The sequence below is a fragment of the Odontesthes bonariensis genome, chromosome 1 (assembly GCF_027942865.1).
Source record: "Odontesthes bonariensis isolate fOdoBon6 chromosome 1, fOdoBon6.hap1, whole genome shotgun sequence".
Taxonomy (NCBI): domain Eukaryota; kingdom Metazoa; phylum Chordata; class Actinopteri; order Atheriniformes; family Atherinopsidae; genus Odontesthes; species Odontesthes bonariensis.
The window spans coordinates 41,650,861-41,671,379 of NC_134506.1; the positions used below are offsets into that span (position 1 = coordinate 41,650,861).

Below are 20,519 nucleotides of genomic sequence, written 5' to 3' on the forward strand. Positions count from 1 at the left end.
AAAGACAATGTTGTGCTGAGCTCCTTAGTTTAAAACGACCCCCCAACACAAAGTCCCTTCCTGAGCCGACGGAGCTTTATTATTATTACCCTGAAAAATGAGCTCAGCTTCACCAGACTGATGAGGAAAGTGTCCATCTGTGCATCTCCCGCAGAGCTGAAGCCCAGAGTCTCGTGTCACTTACAAACTTTGAATGAGGTCTGTGCTATGCTGTCTGGCTGAGTTATAAGGCCTCTGAAAAGCCCATTTTCAAGCTCGTTAAGGGCCAAGATTACCTTTTTTTAAATTTTCCATGCGTTTTCCCATTTTGCCGGAATGGCTGCCATCTCCTCTGGTCCTTCACCCCACATCAGTGATGGTGGAAACGTGCTCGGTCATCTTTCTGCGTTTCATTGGACCAAACTAAAGCTCCAGCATCCTCTCCTTGTTCGGGGTTTCATCTCTGAATCATCCACAGTCCATGGCTGCTTCTCTTTAGGCCGCTGTGACCTGCTTTTCTTCTCTTTAGACGTTACCGACGCTTTACTTTTGGATAGAAATCAGTTTCCTTCAGTCTGGTCACAGACTCAGTCTCCTGCTTCTGTCCACTCGACCTTTTCGAGTCATATTGCTTCCAGTTTCTTGTCCCGACACTTTGACGTCTCCCTCGGTCGACCTGCATGTTTCCCAATAAACAGGCTGCTAAACTCTGCAAACAGTCTTTTAACTGCAGACTCATTTGCACATTTGTGCAGATGTTGATGGACAAGATGAGTCCATGTTTCTACTATCAATCACCATCTATCGCTGAATGTTGAATCCTTATTTTCTAACGAGGACTTGTGGATAAATTCTTCCTCCAAAATGTGACGTGTTGCTCGTAGGTCTGAGCTACTACTGCCATCTGCTGGCGGGAAGGATCACTACACCCGGCCGTATTTAAAGTCAACAGACTTCTTACACCTAATACACAGTACAGAGGTTTATTGTTTATATTAAATCAGAAAGATAAGCACTAGAACATACATTACAAACCAATAAAATTTTATATCTTGAGGGAAAATGAACTCAAATGACATTTAAAAAAAAAAAAAAGTAACACTAGTGGACATAAACATTTTTTTTTAAATAACAGAACTGTACATTTTAATATGCAACTAAAAAAAAAAAGACAAAAAAAAAACAAAATTAGACAATGACTTAAGTGACAGAAAACAACCACGGGCGGATAAAAGAGAGCTAAAGCTAAAAGGGTAGTGATTATCAGCCGATGCAGGTAACTTCTGGAATATGAAAACACAACAAAGTAAGGCAGCAGAAGGCAGGCGTTGAGACGGCAGGAAACAGGCTGGAAACAGGCCAGAAACAGGCCTGAAAAGGGCCGGAAACAGGCCAGAAACAGGCCTGAAAAGGGCCAGAAACAGGCCAGAAACAGGCCGGAAACAGGCTGGAAACAGGCCAGAAACAGGCCAGAAACAGGCCTGAAAAGGGCCGGAAACAGGCTGGAAACAGGCCTGAAAAGGGCCGGAAACAGGCCGGAAACAGGCCGGAAACAGGCCTGAAAAGGGCCGCAAACAGGCCGGAAACAGGCCTGAAAAGGGCCGGAAACAGGCCAGAAACAGGCCGGAAACAGGCCGGAAACAGGCTGAAGAGAGGGACAAATGCAATAAGAAACAAAATCAAAAAGAAAGGGAGAAACCGGAGCAGGTCAAATAATAAAAACTGAATATGAACCCTTATAAAAACAACCTCCCATTTGGGTGGATCTGAATGTTTCACCCGCACAGAGCAGGCCTACAGCGCACACAGCGCCACCTCCGGACTGCAGGAAGGAAGAGAAAAAGCCTTCCGATCGCTCATCCCAAACTCTCCGGTTGATCGGTTCGATGCAGACGCAGAGGCGACGCACGCCGTGGACATGGACACATGTAATATTGTGATTTCTGGCTAATTTGATCCCTTACATGGTGTAAGTAAAAAAGCAGGCCGTGTTACACTGCATAAAGTGCAAGCTGCACCTGTTCAACAGGTTCACTTACTTTGTTACTGCGTTGCATAGGTACAAGAGCAAACTTTAGGGACAAAATAAAAGAAGAAAGTCGCTCTTTGAGTTCAGCGATAGTGACACAAGGGGGCACTGGATGCCCGACACGGCTGCGCTGTTACATAACCAACTCCAAGCGTGAGCTCCTTAGAAAACATACCATCACAGGACGACGTGGTCGAAGCTCGGGAAGCACGGCCTGCTCCGCTTCCTCGCCTCAGCTCAGATCTGGAATCTGGCTGCTTCCTTCCACTTCTATGGGTTATCAGGTGGAAAAATATCAGCCGACACCACGTGAACCAATTAGTGCAAAAGAGTTTTAAGTGCAATTTTACATGATGTCCAATGTCCACACAGCCCCGACCTGCTCTCTGTGCGGCCACAGAGTGGCTCTGTGTGCCGGCGCTTTACTAAAACTCCTGTAACAAAAAGGGACAGAAAGCCAACAACGACAGTGTGGGATACACTCCAACCACAGTAGCACAGTGCATGCCCTTATTCACAAAAAAAGATCTGAAGTACAACACAAGCGCCTTTACAAGTCAGTACAAAATGTGAAATAAAATCAGACATTTAAAAGTATTCTCTTAAAACATTTAAAAAAAAGAAAATTGATTATGATGCGTCATCGTCCCAGTGCTGTCGGAGTTGTGCCGGAGGAGGAAAAGTAGATGTTCGACCAAATTTGCAAGGAAAAATATTGCATTCATTTAATACATCTTTCAGAAATTTCATTTCTCAATTGGAAATTAAAAAAAATAATAATAATCGCTGATATTCATTTATTAAAATCTCATCTTTGTAAACAGTTTGCCCTTTTTGTCTCATTTGAAAATACACACTAATCAGACTAAAATTTGAGGCATATATATGAATATATATATATATATATATCTATACGTCTATATATTATAAATCTGTGGCAAACATTTGAAAAATAATCTGACACCATATGCAAAGAAATCGATCTGAAAACAAAGATCCTTCCTGTTCTTCATGTCTACCGAAGCTGCAGCTGGATTCAACTTTACCACAACGAGCTGCTCCGCTTCTGCTGTAAGAAACGGAGGTTATTACGCGTCTGCATCTTCTTTTTTTTACTGCTTTCCAGCGTGGCCGTCGGGTTGCCACGGTGCGTAACCGTGGTTACGGTGTTGCCATGGCTTCAGGGGGGGGGGGCTGCTGCGAGTTGGTGATGAGAGAAAGAAGCGGGAGGACTTTTTTGGGCTCCTCTCTGAATGGCTTCACGTGTTCCTCCGAGTCTTTTTTTTTTTTTTTTTTTTTGGTTTGAGGGGGTAGAAGCTGTCCGGAGGAGGCAAAAACACTTGCATCTGCTCCCCGTGTCGGGTTTTTTTTTTTAAACCCACAACCGCATCGTTTCAAATCATATCAGACGAAGGTGAGCTCCAGCGCGGTTCGGGGTAACTTTGGGTGTAAACAGTCTGTTCACGAGTCTCCTTTTAAAAAGGTGCGCATGCTGCTCAGGTCTTTCACATTTAACCAATCGTAGTGGCAGTGGACGCATGCACAGTGGCCCTATAGAGATTGTCTGCATGCATAATCAGATTTGTACACTATACACTGCAAGTGTGTGTGTGTGTGTGTGTGTGTGTGTGTGTGTGTGTGTGTGTGTGTGTGTGTGTGCGTGTGTGTGCCTCTTCCTCCCACTGTGGGACGCTCTGTGTGCTCAGAGTCTGTCGCTGCGGAAGGTGTCCTCCACAGACGGGTCCGGCAGCACCATGTCGGGGTCACTGAGCATGCTCAGACCGTCCAGGCTGAGGGGCTCGATGCGCAGCTCGTCCTCCAACGGGAAGCCTCCCTCCGAGTCGAAGCATTCGGGCACCGTGGACAGAGCGCTGCTGATGTCCTTCGACAGACTCGGGTTGGAGTCATCTGAAAGAGACAGATGATGGTGGGTGAATGTTTCCACAAGTTCGGGAAAAAAAAACAAAAAAAAACACTTCCTCTCGCTGCAGCTGACACCAACGCTGCGCTCATCGTTAGTCATCGCAGCTCTTTTTCTTCTTCTTCTTTTTTTTTTTAAAGCCGCCTCAGTGCTGTTTCTCAAAGTTTAGCCCTGAATAGACCAAGATACTAGCCTGACTACGTCATACTCACGATTCTAGTCAGAATGTGAGTCTGATACCGCTCAATAGAGATTTGAGTATGGGGCGTGTTTCAACCGAACCAGGAGAAAAAATGCCTCTTGGCTCAATTGGATAGACCTACAACCAATCAGAGCAACGTAGTATGTGACGTAGATTAAGCAACACACACTTGTTGTTGGAAGGACGGCAAAAACATATTTTCTATCGATAAAAGCCTTTATCGCGTTCCTCTGTTCGTCTTTCAAAACGAATGCAATGTGGCAGAATCTACACACCCTAGCTCTCCAGCGGCAGCCATGTTTGTTTCAAACGAATTCAAACCAAGCGCTCTTTAGTGACGTAGTCGATAATGTACCTGTTGATCATCTGTCCATCATCGTATAAAGCCCGCCCTGGCAATCTGATTGGGTCGAATGTTTTGATGTCGGGCATAATGATTTCCCAACTGAGCAGAGCCAGACCGAACTTCCCGACCCCAAATTTTATGGGCGGGGCTAAGTTCGGCTGGCACCCAGGCTACCAAGATATCAGCACCTGAGGGGAAATTTTCATTTTTTTTATAAATATTATTTTTAAACAAATACATGGAAGATAAATATATAAAGATAAATATGAATAAGATAAATATATGAATAGAATACAATATAATAGGGTTAATTGGGGACGGTCGGTGGTGTAGTGGGTTAAGCAGCCGCCCCATGTACAGAGGCTATAGTCCTCGCTGCAGCTGGCCCAGGTTCGAGTCCCGCACCGGACGGCCCTTTGCTGCATGTCTCTCTCTCCAACTGTCTATCCATTAAAAGGCATTTTTAGCTTCTTTCAGCCGCTTGTTTTGGTCTGTCCTTGGTTTACACAACCAACCTGCCCAGTTCAACTGCTCCCTAGTGGCTGTTCCATGCGATGACGTGCTCCAAACACTTGAGGAACCTTATTATGTAACATCAACATCAGTCTTTCTCTTAGCTAGAATGGAGATTAGTTCTGTTTGTGGTAGTTTGAATCTTCTGATCAGATGTTTAATCTCTCAGTCATCTCCCCACTCAGAGGAAATTCTCCACTGGCTCATCTCTAAATATCATCTTCTAGAACAAGGATGTCCACATCTGGTCCTTGAGGGCCGCTGTCCTGCAGGTTTTAGATGTTCCCTGCTTCAACACACCTGATTCAGATGAAATGGATCTTTTCAAAAGACTGTCAAGGGCTGTGTTTGAAACCGCATACTACATACTGACCGATCAGACAGTATGCAGAGCGTTTACCCACAATGCATTTTGCTCCAGCCCGAGCTAAAATCAGTCGGCCTGAAGCTGATTTCGCTTTGAAACATTTTCAGGTGAGAAAGTAGTCGTTTAGATCCCCAACGTGTTGAAAACCTGACAAAATACCGGCTATTTACAATTTTGTTCCCACAAATTTGGCGCTACCAAAGCTAGCCGCAGTGAGCAATGCACTTCAGGTTATTTTCACAAAATAAAATACCCGTTGCCTTTTCTCATAGGGAAAGCCATTACGATACAATTGGTGCTTTTGTTTTGAAAACAGGAAGTGAACCTACCCTCGTTGTAGCTAGCTTGAAACTGCCGTTTTGACAGGAAATGACGATCGGCGACGTCACGTTATGTTGCATCTTGGCAGAAGTTCCAAAAACTCATTTCAGGGAGATGACTCAGTCTCTTCCTCCTCCTCCTCATCCCCCCCCCCCCCCCGACAAGCAGTCGCCCTGGACGCTCGTTGAACAGAGCGTCGCTTTGGACAGACAAGTTTCAAAAGCAACCTCTCCCCACACCCCTCTCTCTCTCTCGTGCCTGCGCAGTCGAAACGCGCAAGTTGCACGAGTTATTTTATTGCCTGCACGCTCTCACTCGCATTGAAAAAAAAAAAAAAAAAAAAAAACTCCCTCGAATAGTCTAAAATTCGGGATATTTTATCCGACTCGCGGGCATCCGTGATTAACTATCAATATCAGGGAGACTCCCGGACCTTCCGGGAGACTTGGGATGTCTGTCTTGGGTAGTTTGAGTATGAGTAGTAACCTCATGATGCATACCCAACATTTCAGAGAATCTAGTATGCATCCGGGAACTTATCGCTTACTCAAACTCGCTTACTAACTCAAAAAGTTAGTATGAGTAGTAGGAGAAGTATGCGGTTTCGAACACAGCCTCCAGGACCGGATGTGGACATCCCTGTTCTAGGATACCAATCCCTGGGACAAAAATCTTGCCATGAGTTTCAATTACATGCTAAATTTTTGAAGATACCTGACAGCTGTAGCATAGTTTACGACATCTTAGCTGATGACACACAACATGAATTATGAGTGAAGGGATGCCCAGTGTTGCACAGTAATGATTCAGGATGTTTTACTGCGTGTTTAAAGATCTAATTTAAATACAGAGTGGAACGCAGAAACTGCAGTTGTAACAGCTTTTTCATGTCACCATAATTACTTCCCAAGCAGTCCAAAAATACAAGACAAATCCCATCAAAACATATTGTTTCTTCTCGATTCACACCAATTACAGAGGAAAGCGAATGTAAGTCCTAACAATTATGTTACATGACATTCAAGGAAAAACCCAGACGATCTTTCATTATGGACATTATGTTTGGGCTCCAGGCAAGGCAGGTTTATTTGTAAGAGCACAATTCAAAGTGCTTTACAGCTACATAAAATCACAAGAAGGCAAATTAAACATAAAAATAATCATTAATTAATTAATTTAAAAGCGAAGAGTGCAGATAAAACCCTTTCAGGTGTCATATGCACAGCTAAACAGAACTGTTTTCAGCCTGGATTTAAACATTGTCAGAGCTGAGGCCTGTCTCACATCTTCTGGAAGACTTCCAGATGTAAGGAGCATCAAACTGAAATGGAGCATCAAACTGAAACGCAGCCTCAGCTTGTTTAGTCCTGACTCTGGGCCCCAGCAGGAGACCCCTCCCTGAGGCTCTCAGAGCCCCAGTGGGTTCATGTGGCTCTAACATGTCAGAGATGTACTTTGGTGCTGGACCATGAAGAGACTTGAGCTGTTTTAAAGTCTATTCTCTGAGCGACAGGAAGCCAGTGCAGAGACCTGAGCACTGGACTAATATGTTTGCTCTACTCGTGCCCTCAACCTGTGGCAGTCTCCACACCCCAACCTGACCCAAGATGTATGGAGAAGCAACTATCTTTCTCCCTCACTGGCCTCTCAGAGCTTCTGCAGCCAAACACGAATAAAGAGGCGTCTCTAGAGGAGCCCAGACACCCTGGGATGCTACGGACTCACCGGTGAGGATGATGTTGGGCAGCCCTCCGCTGCAGTTAGAGTACAGCATGTTGGACCTCATGTGCATGGGGTCCTGCAGGCTGCCGTGGCTGCCGCCCAACCCTGACAGAGCGACCTGGGAGTAGTAAAGCGAGGAGGACGACGGATCGAGGCAAGACCCCCCCGCCGTGGAGCTCATGGCGTTTTCCAACAGACCGAACTGGTCCAACTGGCCGGCAGATGGTGGAGAGAAAACACAGAGTGAGTGAGCTGAACTGGCAGTCGAATTCCTGCCATGCTAAAACTATTTTCCCACAACAGTGACAGCACACATAAAAAGGCATCTACACCACAGCTGAATGCAGAGACATGGAAACCCACTGTTAGCCTGTTTAGGAAGTAAGCTATGAACTGACCCCCCCCAGAGTAACTTCTGCTGTAACTGTTCTGACTGTCGCTGTAAAAAGTCTGTCGGGACTTTTCTTTTGAGATTTTCTCGTCTTTACTTCTTGCTGTAACTCCTGTGGAATTATAAACCCAAAAGCATTTTTACTGGGGCTGGGCGAGTTAACTCGTTATTATTTAACGCCGATAAATATTTCATCGCACATTAACGCAGTTAATTAAGGCTTTTGTGCCTTTAATGGATAGGAAAGTTTGGGATGTGGGACTCGAACCGGGGCCAGCTGCAGCGAGGACTATAGCATCTGTATATGGGGCGCCTGCTCAACCCACTACGCCACAGACCACCCCTGTTTTATTATTTATTTTATTATTATAAAAGTCTGTTGCTCACAGGCTTTTATTTTGTAAAAGTCTGTTGCTCACAGGCTTTTATTTTGTAAAAGTCTGTTGCTGTCTGCTGTGGAACCGGAAAAGAAAGTAATCGGCGGATCCACCAAACATGGAGAAGAGTACGGAACTTTTACTCGGCCGTTTTCATTTTAAAGTTCTTCCAGACGGCGGAGTCGACAGAACCAAAGTCATCTGTAAACTCTGCCAAGTTGAATTGTCTTCTCAGCGTAGTAGTTCCAGTCTAAAATATCACTTAAAGGCAAAACACACAACTGATAGCAGCAAGTCATTCAAGGAAACAGACAGTGGAGCGAGGCTTCTACATAAAAACTACAGAAAGATGCTGATGTTAAAAGTGTGTTTGCACAACAAATGTTATGGCACTTTCATTCATATGGCAGCACATTTAAAATAAAACTAAATGCTAAAAGCTATACGCTACTTTTGAATTAATTTTTGGATTTTGCGTACAAATGTGATTAATCGTGATTAATCAGGGAAATCATGTGATTAATTAGATTAAATATTTTAATCGTTGCCCAGCCCTAGTTTTTACCCGATACGATTTGCTATTTAACAACTCTAGTTTTAAACGTCTCTTTGCAGCTCACCTCGCACTGGAAAAGCGCACTTTTCTGGCGTTTAACCATCTTTGTCTCACCTGATAGGGGAGGGTCTTGCTCTGGCGGTTAAAGAACTGTTGCTCCATGAAGGGATCATTGAAGAGTGTCGCCATACTGTTGTGCTGTCAGAGAAGAAAGAAGGATGCATTTGATAAATTATGACCCGATTCACAATGAGGTACAGCAGGACAGGCTTTGTTTGCCATAAAGCAATAATTCATTTCTACGATAAGCCGGTGTTTCCCCTTCCTCCTGCACGGCATGTTGTAGCCATTTTCCTGCTCCAGCACACATGATTTACATGTGTCAGCTCCTCATCAAGATAAAATAAATGGCCCATTCATCTGAATCATGTATGTGAGACACCAGGAACTGGACTGGGAACCACTGCTATAAAGCTTTTTTCCCATCATTCTACACTCACCTTAAGGCAGAGCTGAGCAATGTGGCCAAAAAAAAAAACTAAATCTGCCATTTTTAAACGTGTTATAGATGATTTTAATTGATTATTTAAATTAACGTCAGCTAAAAATAGTCTTCTTTGTAGAAATTGATAGCTTCACCATTAGGAATGGGAATCCAGAACCGGCTCCCAGTAGTTCGATTCCGTGGAATCGTTAATCCGCCTGCCTAACGATCCCGTTTATAGGTTCTGCTAATGTCTGACACATTTGCGCGATGACATCATGTGCACGCTTAGTCTTTTGGCTCGGAATGTTTCCAACATGGCGTCGAGGCAGAAGCGCTCCAAAGTTTGGTTAAATTTCACCAAAAAGCACAATACTAGGGCCAGTATCAACACGTGCAGAGCTGTGATCACATCAAAGGGGGAAATACCTCCAACATGTTGAAACATTTGACCACACAGCATGCAGTTACTCTGCACGAATGTAAAGTCTTTGACTCGCTGTTAAGCAACGGCGGTGACTCTCGCGGGGGAGCTTGTGGCACAGCGTCTTCCGTCTCAAAAGTCCCAGGTAACGTAAAACTTCCAGTTCCGGTTCATTGTAATAATGATAGCGACTTTAGCCTCGTTTCCACTATGCAGTCCGGTACGGGTCGGTTCAAAACGGTTCGCTTATTTCAGTGTTTCCACTAAAGCGTACTGGTCCCATTGAACCCGTTATCATTCTGTAACCCTTCTGCTTGGGGTACTGAGCACACAGGACCGGTTCCAGGCTCTGCTCTGCGTTGTTAGTGAGGAGGCTGTGCTTGGAGGTGGTTCGAAATTATGGATGTTATTTGCTATCTACGCTTCGAGAGCTTCGCCTTCTGGCTCAGCTCCTTCTTCACCACGACGGGCCGGTGCAGAGCCCACATCACTGCAGACGCCGCACCGATCCGCCTGTCAATCTCCTGCTCCATTCGTCCCTCACTCGTGAACAAGACCCCGAGATACTTGAACTCCTCCACTTGGGGAAGGATCTCATTCCCGACCCGGAGAGAGCATTCCACCCTTTTCCGGCCGAAGACCATGGTCTCAGATTTGGAGGTGCTGATTCTCATTCCAGCCGCTTCACACTCGGCTGCGAACCACTCCAGTGAGAGCTGAAGGTCACGACCCGACGATGCTAACAGAACCAAATCGTCCGCAAAGAGCAGAGACCCGATTCTGAGGTCGCCAAAACGGACCCCCTCAACGCCCTGATTGCGCCTAGAAATTCTGTCCATAAAAATTATGAACAGAATCGGTGACAAAGGGCAGCCCTGACGGAGTCCAACCCTCACAGGAAACATGTCCGACTTACTGCCGGCAATGCGGACCAAACTCTGACACCGGTCATACAGAGACCGAACAGCCCATATCAAGGAGTCCTCCATACTCCCGGAGCACCCCCCACAAGAGTCCCCGAGGGACACGGTCGAACGCCTTCTCCAAGTCCACAAAACACATGTAGACCGGTTGGGCGAACTCCCATGCTCCCTCCAGGATCCTGCGGAGGGTATAGAGCTGGTCCACTGTTCCACGGCCAGGACGAAAACCACACTGCACCTCCTGAATCCGAGATTCGACTATCCTGCGGATCCTCCTCTCCAGTACCCCCGAATAGACCTTACCAGGGAGGCTGAGGAGTGTGATCCCCCTATAGTTGGAACACACCCTCCGGTCCCCCTTTTTAAAGAGGGGGACCACCACCCCGATCTGCCAGTCCAGAGGCACTGCCCCCGATGTCCACGTGATGCTGCAGAGGCGTGTCAACCAAGACAGCCCCACAACATCCAGAGCCTTGAGGAACTCAGGACGGACCTCATCCACCCCTGGGGCCTTGCCACTGAGGAATTTTTTACCCACCTCGGCAACCTCAGCCCCAGAAATGGGAGGCCCCACGTCCGAGCCCCCCAACTCTGCTTCCTCATCGGAAGGCGTGTCGGTAGGATTGAGGAGGCCCTCGAAGTATTCCCCCCACCGACTCACGACGTCACTAGTTGAAGTCAGCAGAGCCCCGCCCTCACCATACACGGTGTTGACGGGGCACCGCTTTCCCCCCGAGCCACCGGATGGTGGACCAGAAACTCTTCGAGGCCGTCTGGAAGTCGTTCTCCATGGCCTCCCCGAACTCCTCCCAAGCCCGAGTTTTTGCCTCAGCAACCGCCGAGGCTGCGTTCCGCTTGGCCTGTCGGTACCCATCAGCTGCTTCCAGAGTCCCACTGGCCAAAAAGGCCCGATAGGACTCCTTCTTCAGCTTGACGGCTTCCCTCACCACTGGTGTCCACCAGCGGGTTCGGGGGTTGCCGCCACGACAGGCACCGACCACCTTACGGCCACAGCTCCGGTCGGCCGCCTCAACAATGGAGGCACGGAACATGGCCCATTCGGGCTCAATGTCCCCTACCTCCCCCGGGACATGGTTGAAGCTCTGCCGGAGGTGGGAGTTGAAACTCCTTCTGACAGTGGATTCCGCCAGACGTTCCCAGCAGACCCTCACAATACGTTTGGGCCTGCCAGGTCTGACCGGCTTCCTCCCCCACCAGCGGAGCCAACTCACCACCAGGTGGTGATCAGTTGACAGCTCCGCCCCTCTCTTCACCCGAGTGTCCAGGACATACGGCCGCAAGTCCGACGATACGACCACAAAGTCGATCTTCGAGCTGCGGCCTAGGGTGTCCTGGTGCCAAGTGCACATATGGACACCCTTATGCCTGAACATGGTGTTCGTTATGGACAGTCCGTGACAAGCACAGAAGTCCAACAACAAAACACCACTCTGATTCAGATCGGGGGGGCCGTTCCTCCCAATCACGCCCCTCCAGGTCTCACTGTCATTGCCCACGTGAGCATTGAAGTCCCCCAGCAGGACGAGGGACTCTCCCGGAGGAGTACTCTCCAGTGCCTCCTCCAGGGACCCGCAAAAAGTGTGGGTACTCTGAACTGCTGTTCGGTGCATAAGCACAAACAACAGTCAGGACTCGCCCCCCCCACCCTAAGGCGGAGGGAGGCTACCCTCTCGTCCACCGGGGTAAACCCCAATGTACAGGCGCACAGCCGGGGGGCAATAAGTATGCCCACACCTGCTCTGTGCCATTTGTACTATATTTGTACTATATGTAACCGGATGAGAATCATTAAGAGAACCGACAAGGAACCGAATCGATATCGATAATGGAACCGGAATTGCTAAATTCTTAACATTTCCCATCCTTGCTCACCGTGTGCAATATCATAAAAAAAGATCAAAACAAAATTAGAACGTGTGAGGGTGTAGGTGATGGAGCCAAAATGTACAAGCAATAAAGCAAATCCAATAAGAACCACAGCTGGAAGGATCCGTCGGTCAGTCAGTTTACAGATGTGTTCATAATTAGCTCTAAAAACACAGTAAATGAAACTGCTGAATCACAAAGCTCCCACATTCATTTCGGCACACAAACACACACTGACGTGGACGCTCTTTCCAGCACTTACTTGGCCTACATTGAAGTCCAGTTGGATGTTTTGTAGTGGCGACACAGGCTGCTGCTGTTGCTGATGATGTTGCTGTTGATGCTGATGTTGCTGCTGCTGCTGCTGCTGCTGTTGTTGCTGCTGCTGATGTTGTTGCTGCTGCTGATGATGTTGCTGTTGATGTTGTTGCTGCTGATGTTGTTGCTGCTGATGTTGTTGCTGCTGATGTTGTTGCTGCTGATGTTGTTGCTGCTGATGTTGTTGCTGCTGATGTTGTTGCTGCTGATGTTGATGTTGTTGCTGCTGCTGATGTTGCTGCTGCTGCTGATGTTGTTGCTGCTGTTGTTGTCGTCCCTGATCCACTGCATGCTGGGACTGCTGGTAGAGCGGGTAGGGTGGGGGCGGCTCCCTTGGCATGTTGCTGGTGTCCAAAGCAACTCCCTACAAAGACCAGAGAGAGCCAGCAGGAGTCACTACAGACCAACTGCAACTTTCACAGACTTCATGGGGCTTAGAAGTTATTTATTCTGACTGCAGTGTCACTGCTTCAGCCATCAAAACAAGGAAAGAACAGTTGAACTACTGTTTTTATTCTGCACCCGTAGGAATTTTCATTCTTCAGGGGATCAACTCTCATTTCATCTCGTTTGAGCTCTTCATTTAGCACTTTTAAACTGGAGTAACAACAGCTTTAGACCCTGAATATATATTATTTTCTTTAGGGCTGGGCGAGTTAACTCGTTATTATCGCGTTAACGATAAATATAACTATATTAGATATATAATAATAATAGATAAATATTTGATTGCGCATTAAGGCAGCTTTTATTATTGTAAAAGTCTGTTGCTTTCTGCTAAGGATCCACCAAACATGGAGAAGGGTAGGGAACTTTTACTCGGCCATTTTCATTTTAAAGTTGGACATCACCGCTATAGGTGCTCCTCGGTCTCTGTGTGAAACTCACAGAGCTAACCGGCGCTACTTCCTGTTTTACTTGTTTCAACATAAAAGCATGTATTTCAAAATAAACTAGAAAGAGCTGTTCCTGCGAAATAGCTGTGAGAATGCAAGAGCTGAACATCCTTGCTAAAAAATCTTAAGAAGCTAAAAGATTTGAACATTTTAAAATTTGAATGGTGTCTCTAGCTGAAAGTATGCTGAAGTAGTTAGGATTTGAAAGGATTTGAAGATAAACTTAAGCTAGAAACAGTTGAAATGGCTGAAAGTATGCTTAAATAGTTAAAAAAAAAAAAAAATAAATAAAAATAAAAAATAAAAGAAATTTCATCTAACATGCTGGGGCTTGAACCCAGGCCACCCGCAAGAAAGGGCGTTAGTGTTACCATTAGGCCATTCCGTTCTGTTAAACTGATGGTGCATATAGAGCGAGGCTGCTGCAGCCGCGGGACAAATCTGAGGCGCAGACTGTCTTCGAACATGTCCTGTGACAAAAGTTGACAAGCTAGAAAAATAATTTTAACACCGTTAGAAGCAGAAGGCTTAGAGGAACTAAGAAAAGTAGTTTTACATCTGCGGAGTGAACTATATTTAAATCGAAGCAGTTTGAACACACACAACATATATGGAGAGATGAGACGGCCGCCCGCCGATCGCGGGAGAGAAATGACGCCGAACACTGACTTCAAATACATCTTGTGAGAAAAGCTGAGCAGCTAGAAAAATAATTTTAACACCATTAGAAGCAGAAGGCTTAGAGGAAGTTAGCAAAGTAGTTTTACATCTGTGGAGTGAACTATATTTAAATCGAAGCAGTTTGAAACACTTGAAGCTGATTCAAAAATGGCAGATTTCGTCAGAATTTGTTCAAGCTTAAAGGCTCATAGTTCAAAATCTCCATGTGAGCTCTTTGGGAGTTACATTGGCTGAAAGAGGATAAGTTTTCCTACATTTTAAGGTATAATTTGTTTCTCTCAGTTAAACTGTATGAAAGTTATGGTAATTTGTTTGAAAAGTTGAAACTTTTCGCACTGCTGAATGTCTCACTCTAAAATCCAAGAAGGAACTTAATTTTCATATTTTTTAAACTGTCATTTTTCAAAATTGGCCGAATATTTTTAAAAGCTGAAACATTTTGTAATAGCTGAATGTCTTATGAACATTTTAAAATTTGAATGGTGTCTCTAGCTGAAAGTATGCTGAAGCAGTTACGATTTTAAAGAATTTGAAGGATTTGAAAGGATTTGAAGATAAGGATTTGAAGAACTTAATTTTCATATTTTTGAAACTGTCATATTTCAAAATTGGCCGAATATTTTTAAAAGATGAAACAATTGGTAATAGGTGAATGTCTTATGAACATTTTAAAATTTGAATGGTGTCTCTAGCTGAAAGTATGCTGAAGCAGTTAAGATTTGAAAAGATTTGAAAGGATTTGAAGGATTTGAAAGGATTTGAAGATTTACCATTACTTTTAATGGGGAAAAAAGTTGAACAAAAAGCTTAATATCTTAAAAAGTTGAAAAGTTAGAAACACCAAAAAAACATTCCCATCAAGAGCTGAAAGAGCTGAACATTTTGATACCAAATTTGTTGAAATAGCTGAAAGTATGCTGAAGTAGTTGAATGCCGAAAAACGGCGGAATAATACGGAATAATAAAGAGAAACAGGAACTTAATAGTGAGAATGCTTAATGCATTCTCACAATTTTTTAAAAAAACTCCTGCATTCACAGACAAGTTGAATTGTCTTCTCAGCGTAGTAGTTCCAGTCTAAAATATCACTTAAAGGCAAAGCACACAACTGATAGCAGCAAGTCATTCAAGGAAACAGACAGTGGAGCGAGGCTTCTACATAAAAACTACAGAAAGATGCTGATGTTAAAAGTGTGTTTGCACAACAAATGTTATGGCACTTTCATTCATATGGCAGCACATTTAAAATAAAGCTAAATGCTAAAAGCTATACACTACTTTTAAATTAATTTTTGGATTTTGCGTACAAATGCGATTAATCGTGATTAATCAGGGAAATCATGAGATTAATTAGATGAAACATTTTAATCGTTGCCCAGCCCTAATTTTTTTTACAAGCAAAATACTCTGAGTGCACCTGTGTGATGGGGGACAGCGAGGGGGACATGGTGGGAGACAGCTGCTTGGCCAGGCCCCTGCGCTGCTCGGCTCCCGGAGACAGCGTGAGCGGGCTGATGGGAGTCGGCCGCCGACGGGGCGAGTTGCTGGACAGACGCAGGGACGAGCTGATGGAGGGATTGCTGAGCGATGACTGCAGCTGGCAGTTGTTGAGGGAAGCCTGAATGGAGGGATTGCTCAATGAGGAGGAGAGACCTGCAACAAAGAAAACAACACACCCTAAATCAGACAGGCTTCGAATTCATCTGGGTGGAAATGAGGAGCGCTTGTGGTAGTTGTGTGCGTGCATGTACTGGATTTTTCCAGAATGCTCTCCAGTCCCCGACACAAAACACTGGACTTTATTGTGCGACTGGGTGAGGAAGAGAAAGATGGGGAGCAGGGGGAAAAGAAAAGAGACGATTGTAGCGACCAAAAGAGGGTCAAAATTCCTCCGTCACTTTGGTGCTCGGCCAAGCTGAACTGTGTCGGACGTGCGAGCCCAGCAACACGCACAAAGAGGAGAGAGTGAAAGGGAGCAGCAGTGGGTGTGATCGGATCAAACGGCAGAGTTCAGAGTGAGGAAGTCGGAGACAGAGAGAGCCTTTAAACGACTTATCAATAATGTATGGTCGCCTGGCAGAGAAGTCCGGGACCGGCTCCGAAACGCCGGAGCAGCCGTTCCCACATTAAAAGTTTAACACTGGAACAAACTTTCAGCTTGTTCAAACTGACCCAATCCCCCACAGATGGTGACTCACTTCTCTGGAAATCACAAAGAGAATGCGCTCGCGTTCAAAGATGGGAGTAAAATCAAATAACTCAGTTAAGCTATGGCGCCCGGCAACACTAAAAAAAGAAGACAAAGTTGAAAAAGAGTGTTACTCATTTAAAAGATGCAAGACAAAGAATAAACTGCTTGGTGAGAAGAAACAAGAGTCTCTGTGTATTCGGTGTACAAAAAAAAAAAAGATGATGCACCCATCATCCCTTCATCCTCATTTTAGATTAATCTGGAAGTTGCCTTCACCCCGCTATCTGTTACACCTCATGAGCAACTTCTGGAAGACGTACAGAAGCGTAGACGGGTGTTCATCACCTTTTACACACATGAGATAATGAACATTAATAGTTCTTGAAGCCGCAACAGGAACTGGAACAAGAACTCGTTATTATCGCGTTCACTTGCTAATTATTTTACGCGATAAATATTTTATCGCGCATTAACGCAGGTTTTATTATTGTAAAAGTCTGTTGAATGCATCACATTCACATAGTTACAGCAAACACCACGAAGCATGGAGTAATAAAATACAAATTAACTAGCAGGTAACATCACCGCTACAGGTGCTCCTCGGTCTCTGTGTGAAGCTCACGGAGCTAACCGGCGCTACTTCCTGTTTTACTTGTTTCAACATAAAAGCACGCATTTCAAAATAAATTTAAAAAAAAAAAAACTCCTTCATTTACAGCCAAGTTGAATTGTCTTCTCAGCGTAGTAGTTCCAGTCTAAAATATCACTTAAAGGCAAAACACACAACTGATAGCAGCAAGTCATTCAAGGAAACAGACAGTGGAGCGAGGCTTCTACATAAAAACTACAGAAAGATGCTGATGTTAAAAGTGTGTTTGCACAACAAATGTTATGGCACTTTCATTCATATGGCAGCACATTTAAAATAAAACTAAATGCTAAAAAGCTATACACTACTTTTGAATTCATTTTTGGATTTTGCGTACAAATGCGATTAATCGTGATTCCATCCATCCATCCATTATCTTCCGCTGGTCCGGGGATCGGGTCGCGGGGGCAGCAGCTTGAGCAAAGAGACCCAGACGTCCCTGTCCCCGGCCACTTCCTCCAGCTCTTCTGGGGGGACCCCGAGGCGTTCCCAGGCCAGCCGAGAGACATAGTCTCTCCAACGTGTCCTGGGTCTTCCCCGGGGCCTCCTCCCAGTGGGACGGGCCCGGAACACCTCACCAGGGAGGCGTCCAGGAGGCATTCTCACCAGATGCCCGAGCCACCTCATCTGACTCCTCTCGATGCGGAGGAGCAGCGGTTCTACTCCGAGCCCCTCCCGGATGACCGAGCTTCTCACCCTATCTCTAAGGGAGAGCCCAGACACCCTGCGCAGGAAACTCATTTCGGCCGCTTGTATTCGCGATCTCGTTCTTTCGGTCACTACCCACAGCTCGTGACCATAGGTGAGGGTAGGAACATAGATTGACCGGTAAATCGAGAGCTTCGCCTTCTGGCTCAGCTCCTTCTTCACCACGACGGGCCGGTGCAGAGCCCGCATCACTGCAGACGCCGCACCAATCCGTCTGTCAATCTCCTGCTCCATTCGTCCCTCACTCGTGAACAAGACCCCGAGATACTTGAACTCCTCCACTTGGGGAAGGATCTCATTCCCGACCCGGAGAGAGCATTCCACCCTTTTCCGGCCGAAGACCATGGTCTCAGATTAATCGTGATTAATCAGGGAAATCATGTGATTAATTTTAATCGTTGCCCAGTCCTAGTATTTACAAAGGCACAGTTTTCTCACAACAGGCCCACTTGTAGAACAGTTTAGCATGTTAGCATGCGGCGGTTGTGAAAAACATTGAGCTCTGCTTACTTACAACTTGGCGACTTTGTCCATGAATTTTTGAAAATAAAGCAACAAGTGTTTAATGTGCTGGACAAACCTGAAAGTAATACGTGAATGCTGTTGTGGTTGGCTTGGTTATTTTACCTCAGCCCAGTGTTTCCATGTCTGCTCTCATATCAAATGCTCTGTTTGAGCATTTCATATGGGAGATTGGACCGAAAAAGAAAAAGTTTTCGGTGCAATCTGTTGGTTTCCTTAGCTAGGAAATTGTTTTTGAATTCGCTCTATATGGACGAATTGGATTATTTTATGAATAATTATGATTACAATGAATTGAATTCCAATTGGCTTGAATTGGACTTACTATCTAAGTGCCTTGAGATGACATTTGTTGTGTTTGGCGCTATATAAATAAAAATGAATTGAATTGAATATTTACCTCTGGAACAGGACATGGCAACAGTAACCGTGACCTTGCATCCGATGCGACTCCGTGTTGAAACCAGTTGCTGCCCAGCACATTACAACAATCCATAGTTTCCTTTACTTTTATCTTTCTATGGTTAAATGTGTTTTAGATTAAAAAAAAATATGAATAAATAATTAATTTCTCACTTTGTCCATATCGTCCTTAGGTCTGTTCAGATGCATCGCTCTGAAGGTTTATAGTTATTACTTTAAATACAAGCTTTTTTTCCTGTTTCTATTGTATATCTATCAGATTCACAGGATGTTTTTTGAGCATCACAAATTAGAATATCCTCAATCATAAAAGCTGCAGTATAATCTCCAGAAATCTGTTAGTTCACGTAGTGAAACCTCATTTTTATGGATGAAACCTGATTCCAAGCTGACAGAGATTTGTTTCTTTGTCATTTGATGGTTAACATAATTAAAATCTTTAGAGTATCATACTGACTCCCAACAAGTCACTGGGATGGCTTAAGGACTTCTGTTATGATTTTGCTTGTTATTAAACTATTATTATTAGATATATTATTATTGTTATTAGATATTAAAAAGAAAAAAAGAGCCTAAAATGAGGGGGCACAGATCAGCAGCTCTGCACCCACCCTGGGAGTTGCCGATGCCCAAGTGCATCATGGCGGCTGGCAGGTTTCCAGTGCTGCTCCCCCCACTGAGGTTGGGGAAGCCTCCGTTGTCTTCGGGGTCCAGCGGGGTAGAGAGTGGAGAGGGGAACTGCAGGTTGCTGAGGTCAGGCAGGGAACCACCAGTGCTCAACGAGCCCTGGTAGTGGGACAAGCCAGGGTTCTGCTCCGGAGATGGAAATATACTGCAGTGAGGAAAGACAGAAAATTGATTTGACGAATATTCAGGGGGTTTAAATCAATGTAAGCAATGCAAACAATTAGAAGTAAAGCTCATTAAATCACTGCCATTTCAAACTGACTGACTCCTGTTTTTTTTTTACCCACTTCTATCCCTTCCTTTGCTTATTCTCTTTCTATTATTATTAGGGCTGGGCGAGTTAACTCGTTATTATTGCGTTAACCCGCTATTTAACGCCGACAAATATTTGATCGCGCCTTACCGCAGGTTTTATTATTTATTTTATTATTGTAAAAGTCTGTTGCTCACAGGCTTTTATTTTGTAAAAGTCTGTTGCGGTCTGCTGCGGAACCGGAAAAGAAAGTAATCGGCACATCCACCAAACATGGAGAAGGGTACGGAACTTTTACTCGGCCATTTTCATTCTAAAGTTCTTCCAGACGGCGGAGTCGACAGAACCAAAGTCATCTGTAAACACTGCCAAGTTGAATTGTCTTCTCAGCGTAGTAGTTCCAGTCTAAAATATCACTTAAAGGCAAAACACACAACTGATAGCAGCAAGTCATTCAAGGAAACAGACAGTGGAGCGAGGCTTCTACATAAAAACTACAGAAAGATGCTGATGTTAAAAGTGTGTTTGCACAACAAATGTTATGGCACTTTCATTCATATGGCATCACATTTAAAATAAAACCAAATGCTAAAGGCTATACACTACTTTTGAATTCATTTTTGGATTTTGCGTACAAATGCGATTAATTGTGATTAATCAGGGAAATCATGTGATTAATTTGATTAAAAATCGTAATCGTTGCCCAGCCCTACTTATGATACGATGTGCTGTAAATGATGGAATAATCA

General features: G+C 44.9%; 1 protein-coding gene across 4 annotated transcripts in view; it reads right to left on the reverse strand.

Annotated features, from left to right (window-relative positions):
- Positions 1 to 965: 965 nt before the first annotated feature.
- The window catches only part of crtc3 (CREB regulated transcription coactivator 3), a 71,691-nt gene continuing 52,137 nt past the window's right edge, over positions 966 to 20,519 (reverse strand). For 2 of the 4 annotated variants that reach the window (XM_075466939.1, XM_075466938.1), the window contains exons 10-15: positions 19,442 to 19,662; positions 15,755 to 15,990; positions 12,705 to 13,124; positions 8,839 to 8,922; positions 7,404 to 7,611; positions 966 to 3,916 (exon numbers count right to left, since the gene is read on the reverse strand). In XM_075466939.1, the coding sequence (XP_075323054.1) occupies positions 3,711 to 3,916; positions 7,404 to 7,611; positions 8,839 to 8,922; positions 12,705 to 13,124; positions 15,755 to 15,990; positions 19,442 to 19,662 (1,375 nt within the window). In that variant the 3' untranslated portion in view covers positions 966 to 3,710. The remainder of the gene's footprint in view (positions 3,917 to 7,403; positions 7,612 to 8,838; positions 8,923 to 12,704; positions 13,125 to 15,754; positions 15,991 to 19,441; positions 19,663 to 20,519) is intronic. The other 2 variants (XM_075466941.1, XM_075466940.1) reach the window with 1 other exon arrangement.